We start from the raw sequence: 22,096 nt of genomic DNA on the forward strand, positions 1-22,096 counted from the left end.
TAGAGCAGATGATCCTGTTGCAGCCCTTGTCATGCTGTGGAACACCAAGACTTGTTGGGCTCTTGACACAGTTGTCCCTAAGTATGCTCTCAGGCATTGTTGAACCCACCATGTATCTTAGTGAAACAGGCTGAATGATGGCTAGAGCACAAGTGGAGAAAGATGTGTTGTGAAGTCAGCCTAGCACAAGTGAAACAATGGGACCATGCCTACTGTGTGACTGTGAGAGTGACAAAGGTTTCCTATGAATAATTAGATACTGAGCTAATATAAGTGCTGCTAACTGTTGCCATTTGTGTACAGGTGTACACATTTTCCACTTTAAGGGGGAGGGAGAAAAATTATATGTACAACTGGTTCAATCCCTCATAGTGTAAAAAATGCTGTCCAGCTTCTGCTTTGTGTAGGTTGCAGGCTTACACACATCAACCTCTGAAACCTTTCTTTCTCCCATATGAATTCTCATGGTTTCCTTGTCATAACCATAACACAGCAATAACCCTGAATTCGATTTTCAACCATAATTGTTTGCAAACCTCCATTAAGGTTAATCCCAGCTAGTAATGCTGTACCAGGAAGGTCAGTATCTTGAGTGCAGGTGGCTTAAAGCTTGGTATGAACCTGACAGAACCCAGGTGGGACTGCACCATTGTGCCTTCCATGTGATGACCACAAAGAAAACTTATTTCTCTGCCACCATTGTGGCAGCAAGTAGCTGTCTGGTAGAGCTTTTCTGAGTGTTGAATGGGCCTTTGTCTTTTTTTTAAAAAAATAATATTTATTAAGATTTTTAAAGGTTACAAAAAACAAAAGTAAAGGTAATCATATTAAACAAAAACAAAACAACACATCACAATAAGAAAAAAAAGAAGAAGAAAAAGAACACACAAAAACAAAAAACACAACTAATCTTCTCAACTTATCTTTCATTTGCTTGTTTCCTTGACCACCTCCCACCTCCCTTTTTTGTATTCTAATTCGATTAACTATTTCAGCAAATCCTTTCCATCTTTTCCAATTTTTGTTCTGTATTTTATCTCAATATAATGTAACTTTACTTTCCCTCCTTTCACCAATTTTTATTTAACCTTATTTTAACATTAAAACTAAAATACTTATATATGCTTAACTCCTTATAACATTTCTGCTAAGGCCATAAAATTTCATTCCAACATTTTTCTATCACTCATTAATTTTACAGTGTTTCTATAAATAAACTTTAAATTTTCCAATCTTCTTCCACCATCTCTTCTCCCTGGTCTCGGATTCTGCCAGTCCTTTCCGTCAATTCCATATAGTCCATCAACCTGGAGATCTTATGTCCGAGGCTCTTAACTCTTTTCCAAGTCCCTTCTGCAGGTCTTCTTCATATTCTTTAATGCTAAAGAGCAGGTCTCGGGGAGACTCCAACCTAACAATGCTTTTGTTCCTTCTCGACAGGTCATGCAAATTTCCATAGTTGAAGCTAGAGTCTATACAGTGTTTCAGGGCGTATTTCAAGGTTCCTCCAAATCCAAAGGCCCCCCCAAACTTCAGTCTCCTTCAAATCCAAGTCCATATCCCAAAAGTCAATTAATCCCTGGATAAAGAGATCTTTCCAACTATCCTTCTTCAGTCCAAGCCGGGATCCAATCCTCAAAATCTGGCTTTTTCTAGATTCAATCATAAAAGGCCTCAATTTATAGTCCTCAATTTGCTTCTGTAGAACTAAGGGTCCTGCTTGTGTTATTTTAGGTTCAAAAACAACGACTTTCTCCTTTTCCTCCACCATTTGTTTTTTTTTAAAGATATTTATTAAGATTTTATATAATAAAACAAGTATCACAGTCAAACAAAACAGAAGAGAAAGACAATAAAAAACAACACAGTCCAGCAAAACTAAAAAGCACAATAAAAAACATAAGAAAAGGAAAATAAGAAAAAACAGAAAATAAAGAAGATCTAGTTTTTTGATTATTATCTTTATAACCCTCTTTCCTGACTTCCTCACATCTCCCTTTTCTGTGTTCCCCTTTACACAATCAAATTCAGCAATTCCTTACCCTCTTTCAAATCTTATTCAATATTATACATTTCAACCTATTATGTCTTCGATTTTTCCTTTCCTTTTAAATCCATTTTTACATGTTCTTTATAACTTAATCCCTTATATCATTTTGTTTAATTTCGACATAATATTACTCTAGCCTTTACACCCTTTTCTTTTAAAACATTTTTGCATATTCCTTTTAGCTATGTCACTGATGCCATATTATCTTTATATCCAACATCATTTTAACATTCAAACATTTTACAATGTTTTTGGAGATTTTCTTTAAACTTCTTCCAGTCCTCTTCCACCGACTCTTCTCCCAGGTCTTGGATTCTGCCGGTCATTTCTGCCAGTCCCATATAGTCTATCACTTGCATCTGCCATTCTTCCAGAGTGGGCAAATCTTGTGTCTTCCAATATTTGTAAAACAAAAAGAAAGAAAAAACAAAAATACAAAAGTACAAAAATACAAAAATAAAAGCAATTTAAAAACACATAGAGTTTCCACTTACTTATTTTCTTTTGACTTATTTTCCAGACCTCCTCATACTTCCCTTTCTTATATTCCAATTCAAATTGTTAGTTCAGCAAATCCTCACCACTAATTCTTTTAATTATTTCAGAACCTTATTTTCAATATCTCTTAAACATTACAGCTGAACACCACTTAATTTCTATCCAACATCATTCTAACATTCCTTAATTTTACAATATTTATGCAAATAGTCTTTAAACTTCTTCCAGTCTTCTTCCGCCGCCTCTTTTCCCTGGTCTCGGATTCTGCCGGTCATTTCTGCCAGTCCCATATAGTCGATCATCTTCATCTGCCATTCTTCCAGAGTGGGTAGATCTTGTGTCTTCCAGTATTTTGCAATGAGTATTCTTGCTGCTGTTGTCGCATACATAAAAAAAGTTCTGTCCTTCTTTGGCACCAATTGGCCGACCATGCCCAGAAGAAAGTCCTCTGGTTTCTTAAGGAAGGTATATTTAAATACCTTTTTCATTTCATTATAAATCATTTCCCAGAAAGCCTTAATCCTTGGGCACGTCCACCAAAGGTGAAAGAATGTACCTTCAGTCTCTTTACATTTCCAACATTTATTATCGGGCAAATGATAAATTTTTGCAAGCTTGACTGGGGTCATGTACCACCTGTAAATCATTTTCATAATATTCTCTCTCAAGGCATTATATGCCGTAAATTTCAAACTGGTGGTCCATAACTGTTCCCAGTCAGCAAACATAATGTTCTGTCCAACATCCTGTGCGCATTTAATCATAACAGACTTCACCGTTTCATCCTGGGTGTTCCATTTCAGCAGCAAGTTATACATCTTTGACAAAATCTTGGTTTTGGGTTCTAACAATTCTGTTTCTAATTTCGATTTTTCCACCTGGAATCCAATTTTCTTGTCCAATTTATAAGCCTCCATTATCTGATAATAATGAAGCCAGTCTCGCACTTTGTTTTTTAATTTCTCAAAACTCTGCAATTTCAATTTGTCTCCCTCTTGTTCCAAAATTTCCCAATATTTTGGCCATTTGGACTCCATATTGAGTCTTTTAAAAGCTTTCGCTTCCATTGGTGACAACCACCTTGGGGTTTTATTTTCCAATAAATCTTTGTATCTTATCCAAACATTAAACAATGCTTTCCTGACAATATGGTTTTTAAATGCTTTATGTACTTTAACCTTGTCGTACCACAAATATGCATGCCACCCAAAAGCATTATTAAATCCTTCTAAGTCCAAAATGTCTGTGTTCTCAAGAAGCAGCCAGTCTTTCAACCAGCAGAATGCTGCTGATTCATAGTAAAGTTTGAGGTCTGGCAGGGCAAATCCACCCCTTTCCTTTACATCAGTTAATATCTTAAATTTTATTCTGGGCTTCTTGCCCTGCCAGACAAATCTAGAAATATCTTTCTGCCACTTCTTGAAACAGTCCATCTTGTCCACAATCTGCAGTGTTTGAAACAAAAACAACATTCTAGGCAATACATTCATCTTTATAACTGCAATTCGACCCAACAAGGAAAGTTTGAAATTTGACCATATTTCTAGATCTTTTTTCACTTCTGTCCAACATTTTTCATAATTGTCTTTAAATAAGTTCACATTTTTTGCTGTCATATTAATCCCCAAATATTTCACTTTCTTAACCATGGTCAAACCGGTCTCATTCTGAAACCTTTCTTTTTCGATTGATGTTAAGTTTTCTCTAAAACCTTAGTTTTTGACTTGTTCAATTTAAATCCTGCCTGAGGTAATTTGATCTTCCCCTCACTCCTGCAGGCTTACTAAATTCAAAATTCCAAATTTCCCCCCTCTTCACCTGCTTCCAAGGGGGGTTTTGTATTTTTAACCAATGGAGATTTAATCCTATATCAAAAAACTTTCAAAGACTTTAGCTTGTAACGTCTTTGCTTCAGTCTATTTACAAAAGCGGAAGGCGGACTTCCTGTTTAAGCCTCCCCGCTTCGGTGTCAAATTGAATCTTTTTCTCTCTCCTTTTTTCCCGATTTATCCTACTCACTGGTAGTTGCTTTTGAAGTTGAATTGTCACAGGAAAAAGCCAGCGCTCTCCCGTAACGGCTGTGCGGCTTCGCTCCGTGGAAAAAGCAGTCGATTCACAGCGCCGCTCACCCCGCTTCGCTCCGGAGCCCGTAGTCGGGTTCCCCCGCGAGTTGGGGGGGGCACAAAGGGTGCCCGCTGAATCCCACGTTCACAGGTTTCACCCACCTGTGATTTTTAAAGGGTCTCCGCCTTCGCCATGGTGGACAGACCCGATTCCCACAAAGCAAATCCCTCCTAGTCAGAGGGATTCCGCCATTACCGATGGCGCTAACCCGGAAGTTCCTTGAATGGGCATTTGTCATCTGGCCAAGAGATCATTGTTCTTGCACCCTTGAGGTCTACAGTGACAACTTTGTGAGGCACTTTGTTTCCTATGCTATTTAACATCTATATGAAGCCACTGGAAGCTGTTGCCAGGAGATTTGGAGCAAGGTGTCATCAGTACAAAGGTGACACTCAGCCATGTCTCTCTGTTCCATATGAATTAAGAGAAGCAGTTGAGGCACTTGGAGCTGATGATGAGCTGGATGTGGGTCAATAAATTGAAGCTGAATAGACAATATATGTAATGTATTTAGGAGGTGGGGAGATGGTCTGTCCTGGATGCGGTTGCCCTCCCCTGGAAGGAGCAGACTCATAGTTTAGGGGTTCTGCTGGCCTGCAATAGGACATTCTCTGTGGCAGCCCCTAACATATGGAACTCCCTGTCTACAGAAGTGTGTCCAGCAACTTTAATATATCATTTTCAGTGACCTCTTTATTCTGGCTTTTGACACCAGAGATGCATATTTTTATGACACACCTTATTTTGTGATTATATGTAGTTTCAACTGTTTATAATGTTGTGCTTATTATTGTTGTAACCCACCCTGGGACCTTAGGGTGAAGGGCAGGTGGTGGTGATGGTTGTGACCTTAGGGTGAAGGGCAGGTGGTTGTTGTTATTGTTGTTGTTGTTGTTGTTACTGAAAATTGCATTTGGTTAAAAGATTAGCAGTGCTTGGCAATGCTATACAGTATCTGCATCAGACTATAAAACATTTTTTTTTTCACCTTGGACCTTCAGGAGTGTACTTTTCTTGAACAGTAATATTTGCTCCATATGTAGGCTTCATTATCAAGCCCTCGTGGGAAATATACAATAATAATAGTTTTAAATCCAGATGGGCCTGGTTCACATAGGCTGTGGTCATATCATGTGATGAACTGCATGTGTGACTGAGCCCATCTTGGATTATTCACTGTAGCATTTTCATCTTGCTCAGTGTCAGTTCACAGTCATTCTACTTTTCAATGGGAACATTCCAAACATTTGGCTGAGAGCCACATTTTGTGTGAGGTGATATAGATATTTTTGTCCCTGAGGTTTGATCAGTTTTGGCTCATTCTATTTGCAATTCTCATTTTCAGTGGACATTTATCTGCATAATTCTTAATGGAGCAACGCTCTAAAATCAGATTGTTCATTTGTGGCAGAATCTTTAGCTTACAACTGAAAACACGCTGTCACCTAGAAAATTAACTAATATAACAAATATTCAAATATATTAATGTGATGAGTTTAATCACGATGCAAAACTCTGTAAATCACTACCTTCCTCATTGTTGCAGCAGGTTTGGGGTTTGTTTGTGTTGTTATAGTTGTTGTTGGGGTTTTTTAAGCTCTGCATGATTAAAGTGAGGGAGTACCTTATGTACGTAATTTTATTTAGCGAGCTGCAAAATATAAATTCTAACTCATTATAATATTGTTCTGCCTTAGCTGTTACAGTTTAAACTTCCTGTCAAGAAATAGCTAGGTCAACCTCTGGGTGACCTGTCTTATTTAGCTTTGGGCTAGAGCTCCACCAAGTGATCTTCCAGCATGATACATTTTTTTTTAAAGTAAGCTGATTGTGTTTTAGCATCACTTAGTGGCAGTATGAATTTTAACCTTTTATTCCTGCCAGGAAATTACATTTCAAGACTTTGGTGTAAAATTAAAAGAATATCGTGTTCAGTTGCATTTGATAATATTTAAATTTGATTAATTGGATTTAAAGCTTAGACAACTGAAATGTTTGTATATGGTCTTCAATTTTGTCATTTGTTTTCAACTTGAAACCTCGCAAGAGGCACTTGAACCATCTGGTAATTAGCTATTGCTTACAGTATTTTAAACATGTTAAAAACCACAGTCAGGAATTGGACAAGCGTGTCACCACTGATAGCAGCTTGGCTACCATAGTTGCAGTTAATGAAAATGCATTGCTGTGTCTTTGGTGAACAAGCATTTTGCTTAATACAGTGGTAATGTGTACTGTGCAACTGCAAAGTAATTCCCAGTGTGTAGCATACAGCCCCAGTCCATTCCACTTGCTACTTTGAATTGCTGTGAGAGACTGACCCTATCGGTAAACTGAAAGATTCTCAATGGCTTAAGATCTGGTCCACTTGCCACCTTTAGGTCTCTGTCTACCAACATTAAGGAGAATTCTTTTTTAAAATTTGGGAATGCTTTTGAGGTAAGAAATGCAGAGTAGAAATTTTCTCAAATAATAGGGATTGTTAGGGATGTGATGGAACATAAAATGGCCAGTATTGTATTTCCATTATATAAATCTATGGTATAGCCCAGTGGTGGTGAACCTATGGCACATGTGCCAGAGGGGGCAGTCAGAGCCCTCTCTGTGGGCACGCACGCCATCGCCCCAGCACAGAGCCGGCAGAAGGCGAGGGCAGTGTGTTGAGTTGTCAAGTGAGTAGAAGCACCTCGGCTGGGGCACCAGGGTATGTGCGCGCAAAACGGAGCCATAACCTCCAGGGCACGCGGTTTCCCTTGGGGAGCCTCTGCTGGGGGGTGGGGTGCAGCTCTGTGCACGCGCTCAGAAGTGCGTTGACGTGTTGGTGGGCTGCAGAGAGTTCCAAGCAGCCGTCTTTCTCCTGCTGCTGTGAGGTTGAGGCTTTACACACCCTCTGGCCAGGGCCAATAGGAGCGGAGTCAGAAGTGGAGTGGATGCTTCCTGCTCCCCAGCTGAGCTGCCTGCTCCCACTCCTACTTGTGTGCAAGCAGGAGCAGGGTGGAGATCTCTCAGCTGGGAAGCACGAAGCCTCAACTTCTGAGAGATCCCCTAGGAGCGGAGCTGGCAGCTCAGCTGAAGAGCACCTGGCTGCCTTCACGGGCTGCCTGCAGGGGCTCTCAGATGCAGCTTCCGGGCAGCCCCCACCGTCCCCAACCTCATCAATTATTCAGGTTGGCTGCCTTCACAGGGTTGCAGGGGATCTGATGCATAGGATCTTTAAACTTCTCCTTTGAGGGGAGTGCAGCCGCAAACTCCTCAATGGAAAGTGTGACGTAGCCTGCACCTCCCCAGCTGAGCAGCCCCGATCCAGCTCAGAGCAGCCCGATCCCACTCCTACTTGCCTGCTCACTTGCTGCCCCAGCCCAGCCTTCCCTCACTCAGCGCCTCCAGAGCTGGAAGAGGGGGTGGTTGCTGTTGTGGCTGCGATGGCGGAGGGACGAAGTGCTGGAGGGCAGCAGGTGCCTGCTCGCTTGCCGCCCAGCCCGCCTTTCCTCATTCTGAAAACGGAAGTGTGGCACTCAAAATGGAAGTTATACTCAGAATAGAGCACGTTCTGCTTCTGAAAAAAGTTCGAAAACCAGAACACTCATTTCCGGGTTTGAAGTGTTCAGGTTCCAAGTAGTTCGAGAACTAAGCCGTTCAAAAACTGAGATACCACTTTATTACTCCACTGTGTCTCCACATGGATGTGCCAACTTCCCCTTCTAAACTAAAACCTCAGTATTCAGGTTAAATTGCATTGTTGGTGTTTGCGATAAATAAGTGGGTTTTGGGTTGCAGTTTGGGCACTCAGTCTCTAAAAGGTTCTCCATCACTGATATAGCCACATTTGGAATTCTCTGTATAGTTCTGATCATCTACCTATAATAAGGTATTACAGAGCTGGAAAAGTCTGGGAAAAGGTAAACCAAAATGTTCAAGGGATTCAATGTTCAAGTAGAAATTTTCTCAAATAATAGGTATTGTTAGGAATGTGATTGAACATAAAATGGCCAGTATCGCATTGCCATTATATAAATCTATAGTATAGCCACATTTGAAATTCTCTGTATGGTTCTGATCATTCTGCCTGTAACAAGGTATTACAGAGCTGGAAAAGACTGGGAAAAGGTAAACCAAAATGTTCTAGGGATTGGAGTACCTTCATAGGAGTGAAATGATAGATACATATAAAGTATGAATGGTGTTGAGTAACTGGATGAGTGAGATAATTTTCTCTCTCATAATACAGAATTCAGGGCTACTTGTTGAAATGCATAAACATTAATAAACTTGGCGGAAACAGAAGAAAGTTCTTCTCTAAGGGCACAGTTAATCTGAAATTTGCTACTACAAGATGTAATAACTTACATGAACTTCTTACATGATCTTAAAGGGAGACTAGACAAATTTGTAGGTCTCTCACTGACTGTTAACTATGAGAGAACTAAATGGAACTTTCATGTTGGAATATGATTTTTTTCCTTTAAAGCTATTGTTTGCGGGGAAAACAGTAGGGAAGATTGCAGTTTGCCTTCTCTGTTTCTTGAAGTATCTTGTTGATTTTTTATGAAAACAGGATGCTAGATCCAGTGAACATTTGATCTGTTCTGTTCTCGAAGGCATTTATATTCCCAGGAGCACAGTGAGACAATTCTGAGATTGATATTTCACGTGCATATATATATACTAATCCCAAGTATATCTTGCTTCTTGAAAAAAAGTTAAAACTTTTATTTATTTTATCTTTGGGGGCTACTTTTAAAGAAGCAACAATATATATTTGATGAGAGCAACTAAAACCACAAGCTGCTATGTAAATTGAGTTAACCTTTTGTTTGTTTTTTAACAGGTATAGGCTACTGCAACAAGAGAATAAAGTGATAAACAATTACTTTTGCAAACTACAGCTGCTTTTTGAATGCATTTTTAACACAGTAGTGCTCCAGAAGATGATAAAGAAATGATAGCAGCTCAAGAAGCAACAACTAATTTTGCTCTGCTTCAGTAAGTACCTTAAAATAGCAATGTTAAATGATAAACCCACAAAGCATCTTCCTCCCCCCCTCAACAGCAATGATATATACTATTATATATGTGCCTTAAAATTATGGCTTATATTAAGTCAGTAGTCCTAGCATCATTTCATCATCAAAGAATTATGTGATGTTACTTAAAAAGATTGCTTGAACAATTTAGCCACTATCAAAGGGTACCTGCCATAAATATTTGTCTTGTGGCTTCTTCAGATGTAATGGCTTTTTAAACCATATAAGTTCAATGATCAAGGAGGTGTTGGAGGTGTTTCTTGCAGATTTGGGGTAGTGTATGTCAGGTGTCTTCCACCTTTTCAGACCCAAGACCCACTTTCTTAATCTTTTAGCATATAGTCACATGAAGGTAGTGCTGTTGTTGCAACTCACCTTGGATCAAGCTGCAACCCACTAGTGATTCCAGACCCACTAGTGGAAGACCAGTGGTGTAAGTAATGAACTACTTCACAACTGGCTCAAACAGGGCTGCTGAGTGTGCTCTTTTTAAGATACTACAAAAGTATTACTTGCTAAGGATGAGCAAAGAAATGAGTGTTACTCTGACTGCATTGTTTTCCCCCTTTAAATCGTGTGCTGTCTAAATTTTATTTGTTCACCTGATGTTAATTGCACACAGTCTGTTGGTTTGCTGCTTCCTGCAAATCATGCTGGGAGTTTATTCAAAGTTATGACCATTGAGCTTAGTAGGGTTTACACTGTAGTAAGTTTATTTTGAGTTGCAGCTTAAGTGAAGTATCTGCTTGCATCAGGAAGATAAACTGATATGGATGCATGCAAATTTCATTGTTATGTATGCAGTATTCTTGTCACCATTTAAATTTTTCAGATGATGGGTAGGAAATATTCTTTATCCACATATTAACTCAAGGTTTCCTAGCTTCTGCTCTCATCCTTCCACCTCTCTGAATTGGCATGGTGTGTATCATATGCTGATACCACTCCTGTACTGTCATGGACTGGCTCGCTTCTGACATGTACCTTCCTGTTTATATTGAAACCTGTTCATATTGAAACCCTGTTCAGCCAGGGCAAACTATTTTGCATCCAGGTAATAGACATGGTAAATAAAATACTTTCAAAATAAAGGCATACTTACCAAGAATATAAAATATGTCTTTTTAGGGAGTCTGAAACACATTTTTCTTCAGATACTGACTTTGAAGATATTGAAGGAAAAAATCAGAAACCAGGAAAAGGAAAGGTATGTGTATCTGGCATTCTCAGTCATATAGACTGGTGGCAATGTAATAAAGCTGGTTTATATTTTATATAATTTTTGAATGAAATTTTATCCATGCAGTAATGGTGACTTAAGTGCTTGTTTGAATCTGAATAATGTTGGTGTAATAGTGTGTGGGGAGGTTGCAGATTTCTCTTCAAGTTGAAGCTGTTCTTCTCATGAAATGTGTTCCAGAGTGTTCACACATCTTTGGGGGCAGGTTTACCAGGGATAGGTTGCTACTAGAATGGGCAGGCCAGAAAGTCACTGTGTACATGCAACCCTTTATATCTTGGTCTTTGTGTTGAAAACTTTTGTTTCAGCAAACATAAACTGGCAGAACACAACGGGTGCTAATAGTGGTTTATAGTAAATAAAGATTCCAAAATCTTAAACCTCTGGTAACACATAATAATGCCTGAAATAGTTCAATTATACTTTTACTAATAAATAGATTTGCTTTTGATATTTATACAGACCTGTAAAAAGGGGAAAAAAGGTACAGGAGAGAAGGGGAAAGTTGGAAACGGAACAGGGAAGCCTGGTGGTCCAAATCGAATGAATGGGCATCACCAGCAGAATGGTGTGGAAAACATGATGCTGTTTGAAGTTGTTAAAATGGGCAAGAGTGCTATGCAGGTAAGTCTTTTTAGGGGGTCTTAAAGTGAATATTCAAGCAGTGTAAATAAAGCACTCTATAAAATTGAAACTGTCTAAAGAGTTGGGCTCTTATGCACATCCTTGATGTTATATTTTAAAACATAATTTTTTTAACAGCGAGACAACTATGGGGAGGGGGAGAGATACTAGCATTATTCTCTTTGTTTTTGTTTGTTTGTTTGTCTAACCGTTGGAATGAACCCCTGGAAAGTTGTCCAAACTCAAATCTGTCCCTCAGTTCCCCACTCTGGCTATAAACTGAGCATGACCTCATGAAGAAATTAATAAAAGAACATATAATCATATTGGTTATGTTTGAACATAAACTAAATAATGCTTTAGCATTTTAAGTTCCAGTAAAGCCCTGGGCTCATAAAATCCTTTCTCCTTCTCCTCTGGTGCAGCTATGAGGAGGAAGGCAGAAATTTCTATTGAACAATATTAACAGCAGTTTAACACATGGGCGATTTTTGACTGTGAAGACAACTTGATAAAACTTGCTTGTTTCAGCAAACCATAGTTAAGGCTGACCACAGTTTGCCCAAATATTGATAACAAGACATGCTGTTATTAAGTGAAACTTCCAAAGTTCTCCTTCAGAGGGGGAGAACATAATCCCAAGACTCTGTGCGCCAGTAGTGGTTTAGTCATGCTGGCCACATGACCCTGAAAGCTGTCTGTGGACAAATGCCAGCTCCCTTGGCCTGAAAGCAAGCTGAGCACCACACCCCATAGTTGCCTTTGACTGGACTTCATTGTCCAGGGGTCCTTTAACTTTGCCTATTCAGAAATTAATTTATGAAGCTAATTCTACCAGTATTGGCAGAATGACGTACTTTCTAAATTCCAAATCTTAAGAGCTAGTGTGCATTATTAGTGCAGGTTTATTTAATACTTCTAAACTATTTTGGTTAATGGAATCATTTGTTTGTATCTAGATACAAACATAAAAATAGTTTGATCCAAAGGTACCCTTCTGCTCATAGGGGGCAGCATCTGAGTTGAAAGGCACCTTTGGATTAAAATCAGTGTACCTAACTCTTTTGTCTCATTGTCATCAATCTGCAAGCTATAGTTTTAACTGAGAACTGTCTTGCTTGATTAAAACATTTTACCTCTTTCTCCAGTAGAAGCTGCTTACAAGCAAAATACTTTGTTCACAACAATTTAGACTTCTCTGTTTCACATAACTGGAGCAGGGCTGGCAGAGGGGAAGGAGAAGGGAAAGTTGTTTTGTGTGAGCAGAAGAACATTCTGCTAGTGAATGCATATAGCCTAATACTTTGAGAAATGAAAGAAAGTAAAGAAATAAGCAACTTAGTTTGCTGTTTAGAAGAACTGGTTCAGGGAACTTTATGAGCTTATCATAATTTTTTGATTGGTGGCTTTTTTGGGGTGGGTGGGAGCTGCATCTTGAAAAGGTAGTTACAGTGTATTTAATGGTGGCTTTATTTATTTTTCCCTAGTCTGTGGTAGATGACTGGATAGAATCCTACAAACATGACAGGGATATAGCACTTCTTGATCTCATCAACTTCTTTATTCAATGTTCAGGCTGTAAAGGTAAGAAGTGTATTTGGAAGTAGCGTTTACTTCCTTACAGACTTAAAAAAAAAAATTCGAATCCCACCCTTTTTTCAATTAACTATTCAACTTAAATGTGGGGGCTTGGCTTGCAAATGCCTGCCACCACTCTCTCTCTTAAGCACAGCTGGCTAGACATGTTTCCATTAGACTTGCCTGTCACAGAGTAGCTCAGTTCAGACATGATGCCCAAGTATGGCTAAGGAAGCACAACTATGGTTTGTCATGGCATCTGAATTTATAACCCGAGTTTTGTTACCAGCCAGCAAATCAGAACTGGAAATCACTGTTTGAAGTAGGCTTGCAAACGATGGCTTGAGTTGATAGGATGTCTAAATTTCACAACTCAATGGTCACGTAGTGAGGAAACAATGTATTCACTCTAATGGGTTAGCTGCCTCTTCTTTAAAGATTTGAGAAATCTTCTTCAATAAACACTTAAAAAAACAAACATTGCAGTGAGTGAGGAGGTAGAAGAAATAGCATAGTTTGCAGTATTTTCAGTTCTTGTTGTTGGAGAGCAAGACTCGGTTCAGATGTCACTTTCTCAGTCTAATAAACTATGTTTTATTAGCTTGAGAACAAGCCCTGTACCATAAGGAAATAAAGGACTACATAACTTTTAAAAGGCATTTGTAGGCAGCCCTATATTGGGAAATTTTTAATGTTTCATATTTTACTATGTTTTATATGTGCTGCAAGCCGCCCAGGGTGGCTGGGGAATAAATAAAATTATTATTGTTATTATTATTATTATTATTATTATTATCTCTCTCCTCCTCCTCGGTTCTCTTGCTTGTAAAAATTGAAGACATTGTGGATTGATCTTAGGCTGCCAACTAGGATTTCATGTGTTTGTGAATCATAATATTTCAGGATTAATTTATTAACAATATTTCTGTAGTGGCTTGCCAGAGATTGAGGTGGCATACAATATAGCATATAACATGTTTTAGAAAATTCTAACAGCCAACTGTATAAAAACTTGCATGTTAGCAGCTTATAAAGCAGGCCTTGCCTGAATTTGTAATTGTTTGTATACACAAACAGTGCTTATTGTCAAAACATTAAATGACATTTCAGTTTAGTATGTTCCTGCATAACGTTTTTCCCCCCCACAGAAGTTAAGGTCTATGATACTGTATGATGTGATTTTAAATCACTATTTGTTACTTGTAGGGGTTGTAACAGCAGAGATGTTTCGACATATGCAAAACTCAGAAATTATTCGGAAAATGACTGAAGAATTTGATGAGGTAAATTTTAGACATATTTCTAGAAAATTTGTCATGCATTTATGAAATGAACTATCATGTCGCAGGATATAAATGTTTGATGTAATACATTGCATAACAAAGGATAGTGGTAGGGTGGAAAGTTAATAAGTAAAAGCAGTGGAAATGAACTTACAGTTAAAACATGCAGATAATAATGATGGCATCTCTTTTGAAGGGATGTTTTAAGCAGCGCTAGAAACTCAGATATGTAAGCTAGCCACCAAATGGCACTTTAAACCTAAGTTACGATCACCACAGTGGAATGTTTGAGTCTCCATTGGAATAAAAATCACCTCAAAAAATAAACAGCCTCACTGATTTTTAAAGGATTGGAATTCAGCATCATACTGAAGGCAATCATTCTGTCAGGGCAAGCTTTTTGACTTGCCGGATGGAACAGTCCCCTCTCTTTTGCCCCTGTGTGCTGTGGTGGCGGCTACTCCAATCCCCCCCCAAGCCAGTTTGGGGGGTGGCTTGTGGAGGAAGGGAATAAAGCCCCATTACAGAAGCAGAAATCCTTTATTTCACTTATTGTATTTATATCCCACATTTATCTTCCAAGGAGCTCAAAGTAGTGTACATGGTTCTCCTCATCTCCATTTCATCCTCACAACAACCCTGTGAGGTAGGGTATGCTAAGAGATGGTGACTGGTCCAAAGTCACCCAGTGAGCTTCATGGATGAGTGAGGATTCAAACTCTGGTCTCCCAGGTCATAGTCCAACACACTGACTGCAGGGCTTCCATTGACAGGGCTCTTTAATGGATTCCCACCCAAAGTTGGCACTGGGTGATAAATAAACTAAGGTCTTAACCCCACTTCTCTGGGGTGTAAGGCTGAAAATATGTACACCTATCTGGTAGTAAGTCCCATTGAATTCACTGGAGATTACTTCTGAATAAACTTTCATATGATTGCATTACAAAACTAACACCAAGCAAAAGTGGTGGGAACCAGGTCTACTGAGTATTCTTGGAACTGGAATGATAAAAATGAATGTGAGTACTTAGAGGAGACCTTGAGCATTGATATATGCATTTTGTGAAAAAGAAATGTAGGTCCTGTGCCATGAAGGCACAAAATGTCACGATATGGTTTAAGTTCACAAATAACTATATATTAACTATCATTTTTATAACCATTTTCCTTTTCAAAATTTTCCTGTGCTTCTAAATGGCTGATTAGCACAACCATTTTTAATGTTGCTCAAGCCATCTTTCAAACTTTCCAGAAAGTAGCATGCCACACCATGTGAGTTAAGAGGCGTTCATAAGGCTGATGGCCTTGTCTGAATTCCACACACCCCACTTCAGTGTGAAGTACTGTTGTGTCAATTGGTCCTAAAAGAAAGGATAGCAGTGATAACAGTAGAAGAGAGTCAAAGGGGAGACACACACACACACACACACACACACACACACAGAAGTAAAAGAGAGTCCAGAGAACCACTAGGGACTAAAGAGTTGTCTTAAGAGAAAAATACCTGGCCAGACAGTGGGTTGTAGCCAAATAAGTTCTGCTTAGAGTAGACCCATTGATTGTAATGACCCTGTTAGCTATGCCTCGTAACTTAAATGGATTTACTTTGAGTAGGATTAGCTTTGACTAGAACCCACAATTCTGAAATCCTATCCACTAAACGTTAGAAATCCTTCTGAGCTTCATTCTGGAGTATGAAAGTTCACTTGTTTTGCAAACATCCCTTTGCAGCCCTGAGGTTCTGTAGCTCATTAAAAAATAAACCTTGGAAACTTAGTTTATTGAGATGTTAGGTTGCATGTTTATGGAATAAAAAGATGAACACCATGCAGCTTCGGCCTCCAAGTGTCCTTGGCGGTGATATTAAATGACAAAAATAATCAGTGGTGTTTAATCCATGCAGGTGTTCAGGAAGGCAGGGTATTAACGATGTGCAGATAATTCTGTTGGGGCCACTCTCGTGTATCCTTCTGATAGGATGAACAGAGTTCAAGGAAAGTGTGTTCTTGTGTGTTCCGGACAGCTCTGTGGTTCAGCCACCATCACCCTAATAAAGCAGCTTCTGTTCTTCTCCTGGCTCCATTGTCTTAATTTCTCCCCCTCTCCACCCAGAGTTGCCAGCAACAAAAATCTCCACAGATGGGTTGTTTGGAGCATAGTGGCGTCTTTTGCTGCCATGCTACTACACGAGTTAGCTGACTTTTGTGGTAGTGTGACAGTAAAAGATGCTGCCGACTTGTGGAGATGTCAAGAGTTGCTGGTGATTCTGACATCTCTCCAGCTTGGCTGGCTGGTATGCAGCAAGAAATGCTACTGTGTGCCAGCCAGCCAGATGGTGATGTCAGTCACCAAGTAGATGGTTGTGAGTTGCGAAATGTGACTGGCGACCAGTGAATTTTGAACACTGGTTTTCAGGATAGGGTGGGGGACCTCTGGCCCAGAGGCCGAATATGACCCTCCAGGCCTCTATTGGGCCCTCAAGATTTTCTCTGTGCCACACCTGTCTCTGCTCTATGTCCTCCTTGAGTGCACAATGCCTGTTGTGTGTGGAAGTGTTTGTGTATGTAATCCTCTGCCTGGCTTTTGCATGTCTGGAATGTAGCCTACTGTACAAAAGTAAAAATCATGTGTGGCTCCGCCCACATGTCCCTGGCCCCACTCACTAGGGGCATGTAATCCACAGAGGGCTGTCCATGTGAGCCTACAGCTTTTCAGCTAAAGAAGCTTCTCCACCCCTGTTTTAAGGGGAGCGATGAAATACCAAGCATGAATAGAGATAGGTGTCCCAAAGAAGTTATTGGAAGCAAGACATTTAAAAAGAATATATATTTCCAATGTTAAATAATGGCTTTTAACAGTAATGAAGAAAACAATGGACAGTGGAGTTTTGAGAATTTTTGCGTGAGATAAATTAAAAGATATTAACCCAGGGCACTGTTAAACAGCCATATTCATATTATTGGCATTGTTAGATTTAATATTGTATTTAAGTTTAGAAACAATATGATATGTCATAAAGACGTGGAATATTTGATAAGTATTACATATGTGTGTACATGCTCCTACACAAATATCATTCTACTGTTTAAACCTTGAAATACTGTTTCAATATGTTTTTTTCAAGACTGCTTCCAACTATTCATCTAAAAGGGTTTAGCTGTATTTCTTAGCACAATGGTAATAAACTGCACAAGAGCCATACATATTCTGCTCTGAAGAGGTTATCAGTTTATGCCCTAATAAGGGAGCTCTTCTCCAGAAGTGTGTATTTTCAAGAGCTAAAAAGGACAGTTGACTTCAACAGTAAACTAGATGTCTTACAGATTGCTTATCATTGGTTTCTTTTGAAATCCCTGCGTTGTTTTGAAAACTGCTTGTTGGCATCTCAGTTTATGTAGTTTTCTTAAAATAACTTCTTTCCCCAAGGCTATTCCATAGTGATTATTATTATTCTTGCATGTTCAAATGCACCTGCTGCCTTGAGAGTTTTGGTTCTGCAAAAAATTGTTATGTTTTTGTGGTGAGCAGAAATCTTGGTTCCACTTTGGAAAGCAAAACAAAACTTAGAATATCTTATGTACTAAAGAAAACAATGATAATCCTTTTTGTGAGGAGCATTTCTTGGGTCTTGAAGAATGCTGACATTTACAGCATTTACTTCTGCTGTTTTAGTTCCTCAAGTCGTCTTATATTTTAACAAACAATAATATGAAATATCATTAACATATATTTGTTTCCTATTGTAGGATAGTGGAGATTATCCACTTACCATGGCTGGTCCTCAATGGAAGAAATTTAAGTCAAGCTTTTGTGAGTTTATTGGAGTATTGGTCCGGCAGTGTCAGTATAGTATCATATATGATGAATATATGATGGACACAGTCATTTCACTACTTACAGGACTATCAGACTCTCAAGTCAGGGCATTTCGACATACTAGCACACTGGCAGGTAAGCAGTCTTTATTAGGATGATTTTGTGTATTCTCCTTTTAAGTCTTAAAAGGCATCCTGAATAATGATTTCTCCCATATTTTATTGAATTTGCGATGACTGGTTCAGAAATCTGCAGTAAGCCAAAGAGAAAAACATAGTTTGATAAAATAGATACCTATTTGCCTTCCTTAAAGTGGGAATAATCACAGTAAAATAAAATATATTTTGGGCTATATCCAAAAACTGAGATCATCCTCACTGGACTCCCTCCTGTATTACTGAATGTTAGCATGTGGATGCTTTGTTGTCTCTGCCTTCTGAAATAAAGCAGATGCAACTGGAAAAATGTCCATGAGAATATGGCTATGGTTGAGAATATCTGCCCTGGGTTCTGCCCCTGGGAAAGCTTTTTGGTACCAGGCAAAGACATGGGATTTGATTGCTACCCATCCACAAAAAATAGGATAGTCTCTCTGAATAAAACATATGTAATGAAAAGCATTTTTGAAAAGTTTCGGGTTATTTCAAATGGTTATGGAATAAGATACTATACTGTTGTAGAAAATATATTCCTGTTATATAAATGAAGACATTTCTTATTTATGCTAGTTTTTGTTTTATAAACTTACATACAAATGCACACATACATTTCTATGTGTGCATATGTTGATTGTAATTTAATTTAGAAAAATAAAATAAATTATTCATATGTTTGTACTGTACTCATTCTAATGGGCCTGTTTTGATATCTCCTCCAATAAGAAAATAAAGATATAGAGGCAAATCAAGATAGTGGTTCATTAAGATCAATATTATCTAGGTTGCATGTAACCATCCTTTCCATTTCTGAATGAATCATTCAAATGGTGCATCCCTGTACAAGTCCACTAAGAAGTATGTCCCCTTGAGTTCAGTGGGACTTATTGCCAAGTAAGTGTGTATAAGATTGCAGCCTTGTTTACATTGAGCAGTCTAATTTAAATGTACTATAGTGGTTTTGTCTCTATGTCTTATTTGGCAGTCTTGATAATGTCTTTATTTATTTTTTAAAACACATGCACGTTAAGTGATTTTATCTTTCATACTTTTTAGCTATGAAACTGATGACTGCATTAGTGAATGTGGCATTAAATCTGAGCATTAACATGGACAATACACAACGACAGTATGAAGCAGAACGGAATAAAATAATTGTAAAACGAGCTAATGATAGACTGGAGCTCTTGCTACAAAAAAGGAAAGAGGTTAGAGCCTTTGTCATTTATTTTAATTTCTAAAGATTTTGATGCAAAATGAGGTGTGCTGTCAGTTGATTGTGAAATTTATCTTGCCATTGCTTAGTTATTGGAACATAAGAATAGCCTGCTAGATCAGGCCAATGAGCCTTCTAGTCCAGCATTCTGCTCTCATAATGGCCAACCAGATGCCTGTGGAAAACCAGGGAGCAGAACATGACTCCCACCAGCTGGATTTGTGCTGTGTGGAACATTATATACAATGGAGTTTCCTTTTTACCCCTTCTCCAAAAATTTGAGTTTTTAGTCTAGTTTACTGTGGGTCCTCAAACTTTTCTGCTAGGTGGCAGTGAGCATTAGTTTTTCTATGAAATTCTTACCTCCAGAATTTAGCTACTGTGTCATGAGTCTTCACAGGATTTGGATCCTAGCTGACAATGATCTTACTGTGCCTAAGGCACAATATAAATATAATAATAGCCTGTCCGGCTGGGTTTCCTCAGCCACTCTGGGCGGCTTCCAATAAAATATTAAAATACAATAGTGCATCAAACATTAAAAGCTTCCCTAAACAGGGCTGCCTTCAGATGTCTTCTAGTATTGAAGTATTGAAGTACAATGGCTGTAGTTTTAGTTTCAAAGTTCCTGTAGCATGAATAGTGTAAATAGTCAACATGCATGTCATCTGGGTACAAAGGATGGATGTAGAGGATATATTTCTTTTCCTATGCACTCTATCTTCTCCTTTTCCATGGATAATCTCACTTTGGCTAAAGAACTATTGGGCAGAGTCAAAGTGACTCTTCTCCCAACATGTGCACCATACCTGAGAACAAGTGGAGGCCAAGGAAGCATTTCTTTCCAAACTGGGGAGCTGGGCTCAGAGAGCCTCTTAACTGAACTTAGTGCCATTTAATCTCCCTACATTGCTCTTAAGAGAGCTTCTGCTTTCTTTTATGGGATGGTGTCTAACATTGAATCACTTCCTTCCACTCTCTGGTCTTAGATGTCTCTAGATGATTAGGTTCTCTGCAAAAGGTAAAAGTGAGTTGATTGAAAGCATGGTGGGGCAACAGTTCATCAATGCTCATAAATTGCTTTCTCTAAAAGAGACACTCCACCTCACTCCCTAATTGTGTGCACTCTTGTAAGCATATCTTCAAGCTTCATTGTTTCATTAGTATAATTTTAAACTTTTATGGATATTTTATTCATGTTGCTATCCTACTGTATGGCATGTGGGGAACATTTGACCCTCCAGCTTTTGTTGCAGCTACAACTCTCATCAGCTCCAGGAAGCCTGGCGAATGGCAATTGTAATACAGCAACATCTAGAGGGCCAAAAGTTTCCCACACCAGTATGGCATGCAGTAGTGTTCACACACTGAAAATGATTTGTTAATATGCAATTATTTAAACAAATTCACCTGTCCCGTAATCTTTTTTGAGAATTATTTCAGTTTTATAGACATGTATTGTGTCAGTATATCTCTTAAAACTACAGTTTCTTCATTTGGCACTTAATGTATTTTTCAGCTCCAAGAAAATCAGGATGAAATAGAGAATATGATGAATGCAATTTTTAAAGGTGTATTTGTTCATAGATACAGGTGAGTTCAGTTGCTCTGTGCTATAGAACGGGCTAAGCTTTGCTTGTGATTATTTTATTTATCATATTTTACTTACTTTTCAATTCTCTTCCAGGGATGCAATAGCTGAAATAAGAGCAATCTGTATTGAAGAAATTGGGATTTGGATGAAAATGTATAGTGATGCCTTTCTCAATGACAGCTATTTAAAATATGTGGGATGGACAATGCATGACAAGGTAAGATGCTGTGTACCATTTGTCCATTTTCAAGGTTTTCAGAATTGAGAATAAAACAGCAAAACTAAACAAAGTTAGTTTCAGTACAGGTACAACATTTTAAATATATATTATCTGTTGGTTTTAAGCAAAACGGAGAAGTACAAAAGTTAAGTTATATGAATTACATTCCAATAGGTCTTTGAGTCAAAAGCGTTTCACAAGTTGTTGGGTATTGCTTGGGACCAAAGTGCCTGCATGCACATGTTCATCAGGCTCTTTACACTGTGCCTTGTCAGTAGTGGTGCCATAACCCTGGAATGCTTTTTAGGAAGGCTGTTGGTGTGTGGTAAGCCATAAACTATGGTTTATTGTGAATGAGCAATATGCTAGCACACACTGTCAAATCGCTCCTTCTGCACTTCTCTCCTAGTGTGAGCAGGAGCAATCAACCAGGAACCTTAGTTTCTATCAATGTCTGAACCAGCACATGGTTTTCTTTCTCTACAAACTACAATCTGTGAAACTAAGGCTCTTTCCCAATTTGTGGTCTGTTTGGGAAACACAAAATACAAGCTCTAGTTTGGATTATAGCTTGTTGCCCTCACTCGGAAACGAGAGCAGCTGGAGCAATTTGCCAGCATGCAGTAGCGTGCTGTTCATTCACAGTAAGCCATGTTTATGGATTACCATGTTAG

The 22,096-nt window shown here is 38.7% G+C and overlaps 1 protein-coding gene across 6 annotated transcripts in view; it reads left to right on the forward strand.

Moving 5' to 3' along the window:
* STAG2 (STAG2 cohesin complex component) overlaps positions 1-22,096 on the forward strand; it is a 69,110-nt gene that overhangs the window by 19,156 nt on the left and 27,858 nt on the right. For 5 of the 6 annotated variants that reach the window (XM_081847876.1, XM_081847872.1, XM_081847875.1 and 2 more), the window contains exons 2-10: positions 9,501-9,655; positions 10,825-10,903; positions 11,399-11,560; positions 13,048-13,144; positions 14,345-14,421; positions 18,168-18,372; positions 19,449-19,600; positions 21,128-21,201; positions 21,296-21,419. In XM_081847876.1, the coding sequence (XP_081704002.1) occupies positions 9,612-9,655; positions 10,825-10,903; positions 11,399-11,560; positions 13,048-13,144; positions 14,345-14,421; positions 18,168-18,372; positions 19,449-19,600; positions 21,128-21,201; positions 21,296-21,419 (1,014 nt within the window). In that variant the 5' untranslated portion in view covers positions 9,501-9,611. Of the gene's footprint in view, positions 1-9,500; positions 9,656-10,824; positions 10,904-11,398; positions 11,561-13,047; positions 13,145-14,344; positions 14,422-18,167; positions 18,373-19,448; positions 19,601-21,127; positions 21,202-21,295; positions 21,420-22,096 lie in introns of those variants that run through there. The other variant, XM_081847877.1, reaches the window with a different exon arrangement.

Source organism: Podarcis erhardii (genome assembly GCF_964252035.2).
Source record: "Podarcis erhardii genome assembly, chromosome: Z".
In the NCBI taxonomy this organism is placed as follows: domain Eukaryota; kingdom Metazoa; phylum Chordata; class Lepidosauria; order Squamata; family Lacertidae; genus Podarcis; species Podarcis erhardii.